The 16,894-nt window shown below is 40.5% G+C and overlaps 1 protein-coding gene and 1 pseudogene across 5 annotated transcripts in view; one reads left to right on the forward strand and one right to left on the reverse strand.

The window, feature by feature from the left end:
* Positions 1-16,894, reverse strand: part of Larp4b (La ribonucleoprotein 4B) — an 82,919-nt gene that overhangs the window by 26,084 nt on the left and 39,941 nt on the right. For all 5 annotated transcript variants that reach the window (XM_085831298.1, XM_021180161.3, XM_029468571.2 and 2 more), the window contains 5 exons: positions 11,350-11,497; positions 10,975-11,115; positions 4,450-4,528; positions 2,731-2,867; positions 775-878 (listed from right to left, as the gene is read on the reverse strand). In XM_085831298.1, coding sequence (XP_085687424.1) covers positions 775-878; positions 2,731-2,867; positions 4,450-4,528; positions 10,975-11,115; positions 11,350-11,497 — 609 coding nt within the window. The remainder of the gene's footprint in view (positions 1-774; positions 879-2,730; positions 2,868-4,449; positions 4,529-10,974; positions 11,116-11,349; positions 11,498-16,894) is intronic.
* On the forward strand, positions 7,468-10,484 carry LOC147001074 (large ribosomal subunit protein eL39 pseudogene; annotated as a pseudogene).

The raw sequence follows: 16,894 nt of genomic DNA on the forward strand, positions 1-16,894 counted from the left end.
CAGCCTGCAAGCGGCTGAGCGGGGTGCAGGTGGAGGTGCCTGAAACCACTAAAAGTGGTAAATTATTTGGGCTGGTCATGGTGGCACATACTTACATTGCTAACATTCAAGAGCCTGAGGTAGGAGGACCATGAGTTAAAGGCCAGCTTGGACTATACATAGTGAGACCTTGCCTCTAGAAAACCAAAACTCAATCAACCAACCAAAGAGTTATAACCAGTGAGGCAAAAACACCAAAAAGCCCCAAGCCCAAACAAACTAAGAACAACAAACCAACAGATGCAAATAGAACAAAACGTAAAGTCATAAAGACCCACAGCATGTAGCCTTCCCACCCATTACATATCTAAACCTATTACATTTTTAATTTCTAACTACTGAAATATACAAACCTCATTATTTTTAAATTTTTAAATGTATAAAGGAGTCTTGAGAACAAAAGGTGTGGTGGTTATTTTCTTCTACAAGTGAATCACATTATATTTATCAGTGTGTATATCTTTTTTTTTTTTTGGTTTTTTCGAGACAGGGTTTCTCTGTATAGCCCTGGCTGTCCTGGAACTCACTCTGTAGACCAGGCTGGCCTCGAACTCAGAAATCCACCTGCCTCTGCCTCCCGAGTGCTGGGACAGTGTGTATATCTTGAGAAAAGGTGTTTTTGTATCTTTTTTTTAAACAAGTCCTATCAAAAACAGATATATAAACAAATACCACCACCACCACCAACAAAATCCCAGGAAAATGTCAAGTACGGCAAGTGGAGGCACCACTTACTTCCACAGGGGTGGACTCAGATATCTCACGCAGTATTACTATGCACCGGTTCTGATTTGGCCTTACTTTCTCTCCCTTCTCGTCCACTTGGACTAAAGGTAAAGCTGTGGAGAGGAGAAAACAAAAGGATAAAGCACACCTTACACGACACTGCAGCGGGATATGAGCACTAGTTACAAGCACACTGGAGAAACTGCACACATGGTGAACTATTAAAATGTTCAAAACTAAACCGTTGAAACCCATCTTTCTGTTAAATTTTCAAAATGAATATGTAAATTTAAAAATGTCTTCAAGAGCTACCAAATATAGACAAAATGAGGGGACGGCTGTAGATCAAACAGATCAAATCCTCACAGCACCAGACACGGGGTTAACGGGGTTTCTCCTTTCTACAGTGAAAACGGACAACTTTAGTCAGTGGTGTTGGAGGATAATACATAAGAATAATTCCACAGACTTAGTTAATATAGACAAATATGGCCAAGTTGCTGATCTTTTCAACTAGATCCAACAGAACTAACTCAACTACCCCACCCCCAAAGCATGTATTCTAAATGGCAATACTGAAAAGTAAACTACTATTTTGGAAAATGTCATATAATGCTTTAAGGTCCTACTGATAATTATGTTTGCCAGCTCTTTAGCTTTTTGTCAAGGGATAGAAAAATGAGAAATCAATTAAGGCTGGCAAAATGGCTCAATCAGGTCAAGATGCTAGTTGCTCAAGCCCAGTGACTCAAGTTCGATCCCTAAAACTCATAGGAAAAAAAAAAATCAAATTCCAGAAGTTACCCTGAGCACCATGTACACACACTGTGGTACATAAAACCACATAGTATCAACCCCCCCGCCCCCCCCCCACACACAGAGTAAAGATAAATTTAGAAAAGTCTTTTAGATCCAATTAAGTTCTAAAGGAAGACAGCAATCTTTTAAAGTCAAGAGCACACAGAAAACTTTTAAAATGACTGTCTCATTAATGAATAGGGACAGGGTAACATAGACACACACCTACCAAAAAAGCTGGTTGGCAGAATTAAGACTATTTCCAACAGCAATGTCTACTCACTCAAACGTTTGTAAGCAATACTGGTGTGCCAGCATGTGTGAGGTGGAACATACCATGTTCTTTGTGAGAAAGCCACAACAGCTGGACCACAGCAAACATCAGTCTCAAGGGAGGGGACAGGGAAGTCACTCACCTGGAATTTGTAGCTCGAGTATAAAAAGTGCATTTTTATAATAAAAACAATTTGATTTAAAAGGAAACAGAAACATCACAGCAAAGTACGTACAGAAAGCACCAGCAAAGCTCTGAGAGGAGCAGCAGCATCCTTAACCTCATAGTTGTTTCTTCACCCATGTACCCATGTGTCAACACTAACTGGCTACCACCTTTAAATGTGGTACTTTATGCCAACCACATCTAAGGAGAAGTTATTTTCTCTCTTGTAAGAAAATAAACTGGAAAAGGTAGTGAAGTCCCCCAGATCAAGTAGACTATAAATAAATCCTAGTTTTGACACAAAAGGTAACATGTATCTCCTGAAGTGGCTGTGGATGTAGACAGTATATAGTATTTAAACATTCACTGTATGTGCCAAATTCTGGAGAAACAACTTCATTCCCAGTATCTTTCTAAGAAAAAAGAGAAACAATATTTCATCAAAGCTTAAGCGAAAGAAAATCATTTAGTAGCTAAATCAATATATATTTACTTCATAAATGTTATTATTTGTTTTGGGTTTCATTAATTTAGTAGCTGTCTTTAAAGATGTCTAATAAAAAGATTCTTTTTCTCTTTCAATTACCTATAATATTTGTGACCTTACACTGTAGGTTCAACCAATGTTCCTTCCTGTTTTAGGAGCCTGTGAAAGGAAAGGAGGCCAGAAAGAGTATCTAATTTACCCCAAGTCCTATTAATATAACTTTAAATCATTATCTACTTACATCTTAGCACTTCAACAATCAAATCCACATCAGTACTGAGTTTCTTGATATGGTCAAGGTTAGCTACCGTTGTAATTGGCACATACTGATCACTGTCCATCTGGGATATAAGGTACATGTCGCTAGCAAGATTCTCCCTGTTGAAAGAAAGCAAACTCTTTTAACTGATATTTATTTAGAAGAACTTTCACCTCTAATACTACCAATTTTACATGAGGCATGAGTGTGGTATGGGACAGCTTTGAAGTGAGAGCTGAGTCTAAACTCCATTTGATATTTGCACAATTGATACAATCAAAATTAGCCACAAATGGATTCTTTGAACACATAGTTATAGCCAGGGGTGATGCATACACTTTTTTATCTCCCAGCTTCCAGGAAGGAGAGAGACAATATGGATCCCTGAGCTGGAGGCCAGTCTGGTCTATGGAACAAGTTCCAGGATAGCCAAGGCAACACAGAGAGACCCCCATCTTAAAGAAAAAACAACAACAACAACAAAAAAAAACCCCAAAACAAAAACAACAACAAAAAACAATAAATAACTTAAAACAAGCAAAAAGGGCACAGTTGTAGTTCATCTTTGTTTTGGACAATGTTTGAGTAATTTATTAAAAATGTCCATCTTTTTGTTTTGTTTTGTTTTGTTTTTTAATAATAGGGAAATCTAGCTAAACGAATAAGAAAGCTACAAGAAATACAAAAGGCCAGGAGATAGTCAGTCCCCAAATGTACCCTAACATCTGAACACATGTTAAAGGTACTGCAAGTTTTGGCTTCTAGGCAGCCAGAGTTATTAACAAGAAGGAAACAGGATTAGCACCTTTAGACAGGGTGGAAGGAAAACCATATACCAACAAGGAGGACACGATGCACTACTTTCTGCCAGGCGGGCCAAAGAAAATGTTTCCTGTGAATTCTCAGGGAAAAGACCGTATGTAATACAACATACACAGTCTCAAACATACCACAAAACAAAAACACAGGACTGGGTTTCACAGCCCTCCTTCAGTGAAGACCAAACAGTGAGAGGAGCCCTGCTCACCTGTCCCTCCTCTCAGCTATGGGAGAGCTACAACAAGGTTTGTAAATGGCAGTGAGTGGAACTTTGCAACTTGGACAAAAGTATGTTTCATTTTTATGGCATGCCATTTGCTAAAACTCAGTAATTTACTAGGATGTGATAAAGAGAAGGAAGGGTGCTTAGATAGTGTTACTTTATCTTAAGCAGGCCTTCTTGTCTTTGTGGGACCATTCAGACATGGTGATGTTCTCAGAGCTACAGGGTACTTCATTTGTTACCAGTTACCTACCCATCCACATGTCTACTTTCACCACTAACTCAAAAGTTCAACGTTTTCCAACAAGATGTCATTTAAGGGAAATTAAGACAAACATGTATTTAAATGTGAGTGCCATATAAATAAAGAAGCCCACTAAAGAGGTGTTTTGGACATTCATCTGAAGGTTGACAGCATGTTCTGCATATGCAGAAATCCACAGTCAGACAGCAGTCACACAATCACCACCAAGGTGGATCTGAGTGGGGATCCCTGGCCTGAGGGTCACTTCCAGTTCTCAATAGCACTTCTGATGAGTAGACAGGCATGTAGTTAGATAGTTATAAACATACTTCTATGAAAAATCACATTTGTAATCAATAGCCAATGTGTAATACAAGAGATATCAGGCATTAGAAAATATCACTAACAGCCTTACCTAGATAAGCAGAATTCCAATGTTTTTTTAAGTACTTCCCGAGGGTCTTCCTGGCTTTCTGGTTGAGACTCATTTCCTCCTACACAGAAGTAATAAATAACTCAGGAAAAAAAATGGCTTAAAATTTACCAAGCAGATTGGTAATTCAGTTCAGCATTTCAGTGATTTCACCTGCATATACGCACAATAATACGAAAAGTACTATTTTACCTGCTAGAAAAAAGTAAACTGTGAAAAAACAAAACAAACTCAGTAACTGAGAAAACAATGGCATTTCACTGGCCAAGTCTAGCAGTAGCTCTGTTCCACAGCAGTCGGCCCAGGCTTCCCTGGTATCCTGCCTTACTTCAGAAAAGATGTTCAGGTAGCAAACAAGCACACTGACTCTAAATAAAAGTAATTACAAAAGAAAGAATCAAAACAAAGAAAAGGTAAATACAGGTAAACACAAAGCCCCCGGATGGAAACATAAGGAAAGAAGGTTGCAGAGTGCTGACACACGGCCATTTGTTCTCTAAGACTGGGTATGGGGGACTTTTGGGATAGCATTGAAAATGTAAAGGAGGAAAATACCTAATTAAAAAAAAAAAAAAAAAGACTAGGTATGCTCTATAGGAGAGCTGTCAAAGGGTCAAATGGGAAACTTTTATTAGAGTCCTCATCAGATTCTCAGGATACAAGAGCTTGTTCTACATCCGGAGGAAACTGTTGAGGAAACGATGTTTGGGGCACCACAGGTATGTGTATATGGTCACAGACAGCAGAAGCCCCTGCCACCTGTAGCACTCACGACAACCTTGTCACCTAGTATTTAGTATCACTGATTTGAAGTCATTGAACACTAAAGAGTTTTTGTACGTAAGTCAGCCAAGAGAGCACAAAGGACACTTGTATTCTAAAAGTCAAGGTTAAAGACTAGTAAAAGGCAGACAAGGTGGGGGAATTCAGAACAAATGTAGAGCTGACAGTTCACAACAGTGTCATACACAACATTCACAACATATGGAGCATTCACAGCATAATACATCTTCACTGGCAAAAAGAAACTAAACTGAAAAAATAACCAAGGAATAAAGATCATGAGACTTGAAGGTGAAAACGCGGCCTGTTAATCCCTGAACTGGAGACTTTCCCCAGGTTATCTCATTTAAACTCACATTCCAATCTCCATATTGAAGAGACAATTATTTGATACAGGAACTGTGAATTCAGTCTAAAAGAATCAAGGCCCCAGCTCTCCCCAGGCCAGCATTCCACTGAGAGAGACAGACAAAGGACTACTAAAGAAGCCATTGTCAGCATAATGAGACTCAAGTGACTCAGGAGAAAACGGTCTGGGCACCGGCCAGAGTAGGATGGTGCTACCCCACGTGGAGGTGCCATTTGAACCAATGGGGGAAGAGTGCAGTCAAGTTTAGACAGCGGCCCGCGAGGCCGTGTCAACAGACAGTAAGGAGCTGTACAACAGTGGAGTGAAAAGGAAGCCACAGAATGAAGCACGAATGATACTCAGGTCAAGGAGGTTGTTCACATTTTTATTTGAATGTGACTGGAACCAATTTGGGGGAGGGGGATATTTTGGAAAGACCACCATGGTTACATGGTACAGACAGAAAGTGAAGTTGCAGCAGTATGGTCAAGATGCTAGCATAATCACTGAGGGAAGATTACCCTTCAGGACTGGAACCATAGGGTGCCAATGCCAAGCAAGGAAGACAAAGACCTACTATTTAGCTCAGGAGCACACCAGTGTTCCACTCAGCCGCAATAAAAAGCCAGTGGCTACTAGAAGCATCTGGCCCATTGAGACTACCATGTAAGTCTACCTTGAAGTAGATGGGGACTGGAAGTGAGAGAAGGGAATGATTTAGTAGGATGAAGAAATCACCAACAAAAATGGCACAGTCGTCTGGGGAGACAGCTTAGTTGTTATGTGTTTTTGTGTAGGCAAATGAGGACTTGAGTTCAACCTCCTGATCCATGTGAGCTGACTATGAGGTTACACACTTGTAATCCCAACACTGGCTGGGAGTCGGGGTGGGGGCAGAAACAGGGAGATCCTTGGAGCTTGCTAGTCAACTCCTCAGCCTAATCAATGAGGCCCAGATCCCACTGAGAGACGTGGTATGTCTCTTGAAGAGCAACATTGGAGGTTGGCTTCTAACCACGTGTATATTTACATGGCGCACATGCGCACACATAGATGTACACACACACACAATACGTAATGTAAGAGCAGGGTGAGATATATAGCTCATAGTTAGAGTGCTATGGAGTCTGTTAGAGGCATGAGGTTCAAATACCATAGGGAGGAAAAACCAAAAACCCCATCCACAAAACAGGCCTGGCCAGAATAGGGTCTTTTGTTTTGTTTAGTTTTTGTTTTTGGGGTTTTTGTTTGGTTGCTTGTTTTTCGAGACAGGGTTTCTCTGTATAGCGCTGACTGTCCTGAAACTCACTTTGTGGACCAGGCTGGCCTCGAACTCAGAAATCCGCCTGCCTCTGCCTCCCAAGTGCTAGTATTAAAGGCGTGCGCCACCACGCCCAGCTTCAGAATAGGGTTTTTAAAGAGCTAGATATATGCAATTATCACACTTGTAAGGCCAACTTAAGGCTTAAACAAATTCAGGAGGGACTGGTCAGGTCACGAGGCCATGATAAAGGAACAGCTAGCACAGAACAGTGTTCTGAAGGACCTTGATGGAAGGACATAGGTGTACAGAAGATACTGTGTAGGAATGATGGATACTAGGGGCTGGAGAGATGGCTCAGCAGTTAAGAGCAGTGGCTGCTTATTCAGAGGTTCTGAGTTCAATTCCCAGCAAACACCTGGTGGCTCAGAGCCATCTGTAATGAACTCTGCTGCCCTCTTGTAGCATGAAGGTGTACATGCAGATAGAGTACTGACATGTACAAAGAGTACTCATATACAAAATTAATAAATCTTAAAAAAAAAAAAAAGCAGAGTTCTTCTCCTTTCCTCCTCCGCCATCATGCATGCTACGCCTGATTCTCACCATGTCTGCTCACAAGACTTTCAGAATCAAGTGATTCCTGGCCAAGAAACAAAAGCAACATCATCCTATTCCTCAGTGGATCCGGATGAAAACTGGGAGCAAAATCAGGTACAGCTCTAAGAGAAGACACTGGAGAGAACGAAGCTTGGTCTGTAAGGATTCACACAACGGCAAGACAGAGTTTATACTGAACTGTGCTCATCCATCAGACCTACCAGATGGAGTTCAACATTTTTTACCCAGAGTTTTGCTCATGTCTAAATTAGAGTGTTTGTCCAGTAATAAAATTTATAACCTTTAAATAAAAACCAGAATGATGGGAACCTGATGTAGCTCAGACTGATGTAGCAGTGCAGGAGGTTCACGATGGTGCAGATACACAGACAGTAAGCATAGCAGGCAAGCAAAGGCTGTGCACGGTAGGAGAGGAGAGCTCATGAGGACAGGCTGTTCCAGGCAGGACTGACCGACACCAGTGAGACTCCAGTGAGTCACCACCAGCAGGACACAGTTACAAGGACTGAGGCTACTTATTAAAAAAAAGTAAAATAAACGACCCAGTATTTTCCTTGGAATGAATGAGCACCACTCCTAAATTCTAACTATTGAACTATTAAGAAATCAATGGGGCCGGGCAGAGGTGGCACACACCTTTAATCCCAGCACTTGGGAGGCAGAGGCAGGCAGATTTCTGAGTTCGAGCACAGCCAGGGCTATACAGAGAAACCATCTCGAAAAGATCCCCCACCCCGAAAAAAAAAAAATCAATGGGTCTTCAGCAGGCTGTCAAGGACAGCAGCTACAATGTTAAGTTTCTTTGTCACCAAGTGTGCATTCCTGTCACATGATGAAAACAGTGCTTTATCTTCATCAATTTTACTTACTCTTTATTATAAGCATGGTGATGGAAATACATCAGAAGACTTTCAAACAGGAGGACCACAGCACATGGCTGCTCCTTCTCAACACTGTTAAGAAAGAGTGAGGAGCCCAGAACAGGATGATGACTACGTATAATGTGGTGTTCAAGGCAGAAAAAAAGACATTAGGCAGAACATGTCATTCCTCATTCAGGTTTGTGTAAGAGAACAGAAAAGGCTGGTTGAGGGGGGTGGTTCCTTCCGACGGCAACTGCTGTCAAGGTAGATAGCATGCTCTGCATTCTTGACAACGGGTCTTTCCCACTTCCTTCTGCCAGAAGCACCAGACGGTCTCTAATAGTCACTGTGAGGCCCCAAGCAAGCTCTTGAAAGTAAAATTCAGTCACAGTGCCCAGTAGTTTAAAACTCTCTTCCTGTCCACCTGGAGCCTAACTACACTTCCCGTTTCCTGCTGGCTCTGGTTCTCTGCTGTGGGTATCTACTCACCTCTGTCTACTCTATAGTTACTTTGTGACCTTACTCTTTTGCCTAGAGCTGAGGGTATTTTAGACCTGTTAGCTCCTTGCATGCTCAAGCACTCTCGAATACACAGACATCTTCAGGATTGCTCTGTCTTTGCTGTGAATTCTAACACACTCTTTAAATGGGATATCTGTATCACCGCATCCAAGGTTTTGATAGCCCAACAGAAGATGAAGTGTGCTGCCAAACAGTGTCTTCGTTCAGCACATGACACGGCACTGTCCTGACCTAACTGCAGCTGGGCTGACCTGTGCAATATTGAGTCTGTTACTGTGTCATTCCTCATGAATGAGAGGGAGAAATGCATGAAGGCCTACCCCTTGATGTTACTAGGTGCTAGGAGAGGGGCTATATAAACAACAGACCACTGAGAAGCAGCCAGCATGCCAGGAACTAAGCCCAAATTTCCTCAAACTCAGTGGGTAAGACACCAGAGTCAGAAGGGTTGCTGGGAAGGAGAGGGGTTTTGGGGGGGAAGGAAGGGTGGGGGGTACTGACGTTGAAACAACCCAAGCATCAGTACATACATGCACTAAACTGTCAAAGAATAATAAAGAATAACGTCTGAAAAGAATAAAGATGCTGGAGACATTGCGGAGATTCGGGCTGGAATTCCCGTGAGCTCTGCTTGAGGTGGCCTGGCCACCCAGCGGCCTGCTCTCCCGCCTGTACTCCTGGGAGACTCTGGCCCACTGCAGTAGGAGCTCTCACAGTTGCTCCTTCTCAGCCTTCCCTTCATCTGCTTCCACCCCAGTGTTGAGGACTGAATCCAGTGCAGATGTTAACACTTTACAAACTGATAGGTTTTGTAAACCACACCAGAAACAAAACTGGAGGTAAGGAGCCATTTTCCCATCACCCACAAGCATTTCACATTGGTGTACATCCTAACTTCAAAGGAGAAGGGTTTTTTTTTTTTTCCTTTCAAAAATAGCTTTAAATACCTGTTTTACAAAGAACAAACTTTTGATTTAGAGTTTCCAGGCATACTTTAACATGTTATTTTGCTTTTTGATATTATCTACTTGGTGCCTTTTGCAGCTTCTGTTCCCAGTTTAAAATTTAAATGCAACCTAAGCTTTCAGTTATTTCTGATTCCTTTCATTTTACTAGAGGATCCCCACCACCCACTTATGCAGTGCCTGTTACTTTCCCTTTTGAAATCTACTTTAAATGTCTAGCATTCTTCCCTTATTTTGCCATCAAAAAGTCAACTTCACCATTACTCTAGTTTATCCCAACTATTAACCTGTTAGTGTTAGGTTAATAAGGAAGAGCTGATCAAGTCAAATTGCTAAATGCTGGTGAACCCTTTCTTAAATGGAGGTTTAAATCACTTAAATTCAAGATGGCTAATTCATATTTACTAGAAAGTAATGAGGTTTGATTTTTTTCTTTCTTTTATACATTCTTACCTTATTCACTTGACCAGTTTAAAAAAGACCTAGTGTTTAAAAAACATATTTCCTAGTGGCAATGCTTAATTTTGTCATATTTGAGAGTCTTAAACTAAATGAGGTGGTCTCACACAGCAGGGCCTGGCACCTTTGGGTCTGCTCACTAAGATAATGGTTTCCTATGTTTCCAAAAGGTGACAGTGAGCAACGCAGACTGAAGACAGGCCTTGGTTTAAAACCTGAGGTGATGACACGCTGCAACAATAAACAAAAATTTAAAAAGGGGAAAAAAAATGTATCCAACAGGTTTGCTTCCCCAAGTTTCTTTCTTTCTGTCACTCTGCACTAACAAGGGGACACAACACAGTTGAAGTCCTAGCTTCCAAAGCCTCTGTCCACTCCTCTGTTCTATCTCTATGACTCTCAGCACACCCAAACTGCCTCACTCTCAATTCCAACACTAATTCTCCACCTCTGTCAGTCTGGACACTTCACCCCATGAAAAACCTTGTGCTTCTCTACTCAACGCTATTTGTCTCAGAAGCCACTTGATTCTCCAGCACACTTTCCCTCCTGTATCCACCAGTCTCAAGGAACAGTAAAAGGAGGCAATGAAAAGTACACAGTTTAAAGAAAGACCAAGAAACTAACATTTAACAATTAAAATCCCAGATTCTAAGTGAAAACAAATTCATACAGCAGGCTTACCTGTATCGTTGTTCTCAGGCAGAGGTTCATATTCGGAATGGTCCAGAACCAGAGTGCTCATGTCTGTCTGCTCTGCCTCCTGTGCGTCCGGGAGTGCTGCATTCTCTCGACTTTTGTCGCCATCACCATTGGCATCCAATCCTAGAATTGTAGTTTTATCCCAAGAGGATGTGTTAGAAGATTAACTTTTCCTTAAAGTAGTAAATTCCCTTACTACATTGGCATTACTCAAAGTTTTTAAATGGACTATAAAAGCTCCCAAGACTCTAAACCTATCACAAACCAGGACACAGATGTGAATGGAAAAGACAGATTAACATGCGGAGGAAGGCAAAGGCTTGGCTAACAGCAAGCTACTCCAGGCTCACTACTCACCCTGCTGGTCACAGTCTGTAGGATGGCCGGGAGCCTCTTCCCACGCAGCATTCACACCAACAGCTGCACTACTCGCTTCCAAATGTAACATATGAGTCCCCCATACTTTTGCATTAGGGTTTAGCTCTGAAACCTTAGTTGTTGGGACCTAGAAAAAAATTTCACATATATGTATTTTTATCCTAAGGTCAACAAATGCTGTTTTGTTAGTTTATAGTAAAAACAAACATTAGTATTAAGACAGTTTAGGCTTAAAAGGCCAAACCTAGCTATTCACACACACCTTTGCAATTAAATGAGGCTCAAAAAGAAACAAAGCTGACACAGTCAGAACTCTAGCTAAGTCACCCTTACAGTTTCTTCTAGGCCCAGGGCTTGCTACACACCACAAATGACAGATTCCTTCATTTCACTAAGTTCAGTCTCAAAACTGTATAACCTGGGATTTCCTGGATGACCTAACACAAATCTCAATTTATAGATTTACAAAGTCAATACAATGGAAGTGAAACATCTTACTTATAAAGCTCTAAGCACTAAGCAAGAGATAGAAAACCAGAGCTCCTCCTAGCAGCTAAGACTCCCGAAACACCAGAGAAAGCCACAAATCACTAAGGCAGGAAAACCCCTTACACTCTCAGCAGAGCTACTCGCACCCATTCCTGAGAGCCTCCCTATTCTCTCCGCAACTTCAGAACAATAACTACCCAGAGCTCCTACAGGAAGCTGCAAGTGAAACGGACACTACCAGTCCAGGGTTCTCACCTGTGCTAAGCTACCACAGACAGCTGTGTAGTTACTTAATCTCAATAAACATCACCTGGAAATGATTTTTTTCTGCCAGTCTCACTTTTTATTATTTTGGTAATGGATAATTACATAAGAGTCTATTTGGTAGTGAAAGGGTGGAATCTTCATGTTCAGAACGGTTATTCAATTGTACAGAAGTTAGTCGAGGTTTTTAGACCTAGGGTCTACTAAAATCTGCATGATTTTTTTTTAATGTACAGGTTTTAGAAATTTTAGAAAGAAAAAAATTCAGATTTTAATAGTAGTAGTAGTAGTAGTGATGACATTACCGGCATAAAGCACTCGGCGTGATACCTAGCACACACTGGGCACTCACTACATCATTAGCGCACTGGTTTTAATGACAACAGGCAGCATCCCCTGCTCAGATGCCAGAGACCTCATCCAAAGGCTGTCCAACTCAGAGCATCAGAGCAAACACTCTTACAGGATCACCACCTCTCAGGCCTTGTTCAATTCCCACACATTAACTGCTTGCTGTTTCTAGTACACCAGCACTTCTGTACTTCGGTACACTTCCTTCTGGGACGTTGAGTCTTTGTACATACATTTTACAGCTAATCATATCCCCTCATTAAGTGGATATTCTCCATTTCCTCCCCCCCATCCAAAATAGATAGGTAGATAGATAGATAGATAGATAGATAGATAGATAGATAGATAGATAGAAATAGGTAGGTAGGTAGGTAGGTAGATAGATAGATAGATAGATAGATAGATAGATAGATAGATAGATTAAAATCTGTCTTTCTTCTACTTACAAACCCTGGATTTTTTTTTCCCCAACCCAATGAAAAATAAAACATCTCAGCAGTGGTTATTTCCCAAATACTAACTCCAATTTGCCACTGCACTCTTTTAACAAACTACTTGCCTTTTCTTTTCTTTCTTTTTTTTTTGGTTTTTCGAGACAGAGTTTCTCTGTGTAGCCCTGGCTGTCCTGGCACTCACTTTGTAGACCAGGCTGGCCTCAAACTCAGAAATCCGCCTGCCTCTGCCTCCCGAGTGCTGGATTAAAGGCGTGCGCCACCACGCCTGGCACAATACTTGCCTTTTCAAGCACACCACCAGCCATCGTACCCTGAAGTAGCACCTCTTCATGCAGGGACAAGGGGCCCCAGTCCTGGGTGTACCTCAAACTAGTGTTCTAAGAAACTGTGTTTCTCCAGGGTTCAGCATAGATAGTACCCATTTCTGCACTCAATAACACATGAGGCATCATTAATGAGTTCTATCAAGGAAGCATGGAGATTTGTAATTATAAACTGGCAGATTAAATCCACACCGTTGCAGGCATGGGGAGCTTCCAGGGAAACCCCTACAACTGCTTCTAACACTGCAAGTAGAAGGCTGCTGAGTCAAACAGTATTCTCGTTCATTCTCTGAAAGGGACTCTGACCTTCTGCAACTGCCACTCACTGGGCAAAACTAAAACCCAATGCCCACAAAACAGATGCCTAAGCAAGTATCCATCTGGAATTCTTTACTTTGGTATTTCCAAAAAGGCAAGAATTTTCCTCCAAGTAAGTGTGAGCAATAAACACTGATTCTTCAATCACAACCGAGTGCTAGTGTGTGTGCGCACACACAGTTTTAACAACTTTACTGAAGTATAACTTGCATATTTTTAAAGATTCCCAAATATTTGGAATCATAAAACTATCATCAGAACTCTCCAAAGAACCCGTTGTTTCAATTACAACTATTATTATCTGTATTATTATATTATTCTCTACAATATGACTTATTTCTCTTTTTTCCTTCTTGACTATATGCATAAATCACTTTTTGGATTAAGCTCAGTTCTCTTCCCAGTATCCCCAAACAGAAAATCAATTTTTTCTATTTCAGTTTCATTCAATATATTAAGAGACTCTTGTCACATGTACATAGTAAATACATTCATTAAATTACTAATACCAACTAACAATCTTTTTCATGTTAGTGCCTTTTGCAGCTGAGAAGTCTGACCAATGTATGTTCTATAGTTTATAAAGACAGATTACATGGCTCCCTGGCTGTCAAGTGCCCACAAGCAGCACTCAGAGTTATTATTATAGTACGGCATAGTCAGTCTTCCATGTGTCCACAGCTAAACTGTGTCTGTGGCTCTACATAACACCATAATAACATAGACACCAGACACATTCTGCTTCTCACTGTGTTGCTAATACCCAGCAGCATTCAGAACATAGTAGAAAGGGGCTTAATGAGTATTTAACAGCACAGAAATGTACATTTTTCCACAACAGTTTTAGTTCAGAAATGACTTTGACCCTATGGGTAAGAAATTATTACATCTTGGGTGCTAAAGTGATGGCTCAGTGGCTAAATATAGGCTACTTTTCAGAAGGACACAACTGGAGAACTCGCAGAGGATCAGCGTTTAATTCCCAGTACCCACATAGTAGCTGACAACCAGTCACTCCAGTCCTAGGCAATCTGGAGACCTCTTCTGACCTTCCCTAAAACCAGGCATGCTGTGCACACATGCTACACAGATACATGCAGGCAAAACTTTTATGCAGATAAAAAAAAAAATTAAAATGAGAAATGTTTAAAAAGGAAAGGAAAAAAATCATTATTTAAGTGATAATATCCAAGCCAGATGTCAGGAAAGCTATACAATTTTGAGCAGTTAATTAGGATTTGGAGAGAGTACTGAAAAGAGATGATGTGCGAAGAGACTGCCAAGACCCACTGGCATAACAACAGAAAGTCACTGCATTCTGCACTCCTACTACAAGTGCAACAAGCTTAGGGGAAGGGGGATCACTACCCCCATTGCACGAGAAAATTCAAGAAAAAGAAAGGCTAAATACCTGCCAATGGTGATGATATTATTAGAAAATTATACTCTAATATCAGCAAACTCAAAACATTCAAGAACTGACTTCTCAAAATTCACATGAAAAATATTTTTAACAAAGACCAACCTACTACTATTTATTTAAAAGATGGATTTTGCTTGTAGGTATATGAAACTTGTAAAGGATTATCATCAAGAACCCTAGTTTTGTCTGCGTGGATCTATGAGCCAGAATTTTTTTTTTCTCTGAAAATGTATGGGTTGGTCAGTTATTAAAACCAGAAGCAAGCTGAACTTGGCTGCCATTTGAACTTGGCTGTGAGGTAGGTAACTGGTTCTCTTTGAAGAATGAGGCAACCCACCTGCAGGCTCTGATGCTTTGTGCATTCTGTCTCACCAGCAGGCTGCAGAGCAGGACAGAACTAGGAGTGTCAGAGTGGGGAAGTAATGGGGAAACTAAAATAGATGAGACAATAGAGCAAAGGGTAGAGTGCCTGAGGAAAGCCTGTATTCCTGGAGTTGCCCTGACTTCTGAGCCACTCAATGCTACTTCTGTCCCTTTAGCAGTAAAGAGACACAGCACCCAGGCTGGAGAGATGGCTCAGTGGTTAAGAGCACCAACTGCTCTTCTAGAGGTCCTGAGTTCAATTCCCAGCAACCACATGGTGGCTCACAACCATCTGTAATGAGATCTGGTGCCCTCTTCTGGTTTGTGGCTGAAGATAGCAACAGTGTGTGTATGTATGTATGTATGTATGTATGTATGTGTGTGTGTGTGTGTATATATATATATATATATATACACACATATACTTTTTTGTTATATATGTATGTGTGTGTATATATATATATATATATATATATATATATATATATATATATACATATATAACAAAAAGACAGAGAGAGAGAAAGAAAAACACACCTCCCAGTATAGGATTAGTTTAAAATGTCTGTGACAAGACTTTGGAAGTAAGTTTTAAAATGAAGGCAACACCATTAAACATGATACCAGAAATACGTATACTGCTTGAACATTATCTAATAATTGAAAAGCCAGCTTAAAACAGCATATATCTTGCTTAAAGCCACAAGGATAAAGACAGCACTCAGTCTCCATGTTGCATAAATGTACCAAACAGCAACTGATAATGAGCTACTGTGTATACTTAAATAACAGAAAAAGTAGGCGAGGCAAGACTGATAGGCAATCCATTCAATTACATGACTTGCTTATTCCTATCTTACAAGTTTCTCCTTAATATCTAAGTGAAATCTTCCTATTGCCAAGCTTTTCTTACTGATCTCTATAAAAATCACTACAAATAAATTACTAGCTGAATAAAAAAAAAATCCTATTTTAGGTCAGCCTTTTGTGTCTATATGGGTTTCACATCCACAAATTCAACAAGTCACAGATCAAAAATATTTGAGGAGGGACCTCTAAACACAACTTTTTCTTGCTATTTCCCTAAAAAAGATAGTGTACGGTATTAGGTATTTTAAGTATTTTAGAAAACCATAAAGTATGCAGAAGAATGGTTTTGGTATCCATAGGGTCTTGGAACCAATTCCCTTCACATACAAAGGGATAAGCTTATTCCTCTCCTTACTAATACGTTGGTATGTGTGTATTATGAGTAACACTGGCTTCCTGTGGCTGAATAATAAATGCATTTATTAAAGAACTTTTACAAAGATGCTCAAGTTAGCTACCCAGTGTCAGTGGCAAAGCTTCTTCCAAACCATGGAGGTTGGGACATAAGTGATTTTCATCGAAACTAAGATTTTAGGTCCAGATAAGTAGCAAATTTTTCTGTCTTAGACATACATACTACAAATAGAAAACACACTTGAAATGTATTTGTGTTCTGCAAGTGTGACATGTTGGTGACTTCAAATACTTATTGAAACACATCACACTGC

The sequence above is a fragment of the Mus caroli genome, unplaced genomic scaffold (genome assembly GCF_978045245.1).
Source record: "Mus caroli unplaced genomic scaffold, Mus_caroli_1 scaffold_15, whole genome shotgun sequence".
In the NCBI taxonomy this organism is placed as follows: Eukaryota; Metazoa; Chordata; class Mammalia; order Rodentia; family Muridae; genus Mus; species Mus caroli.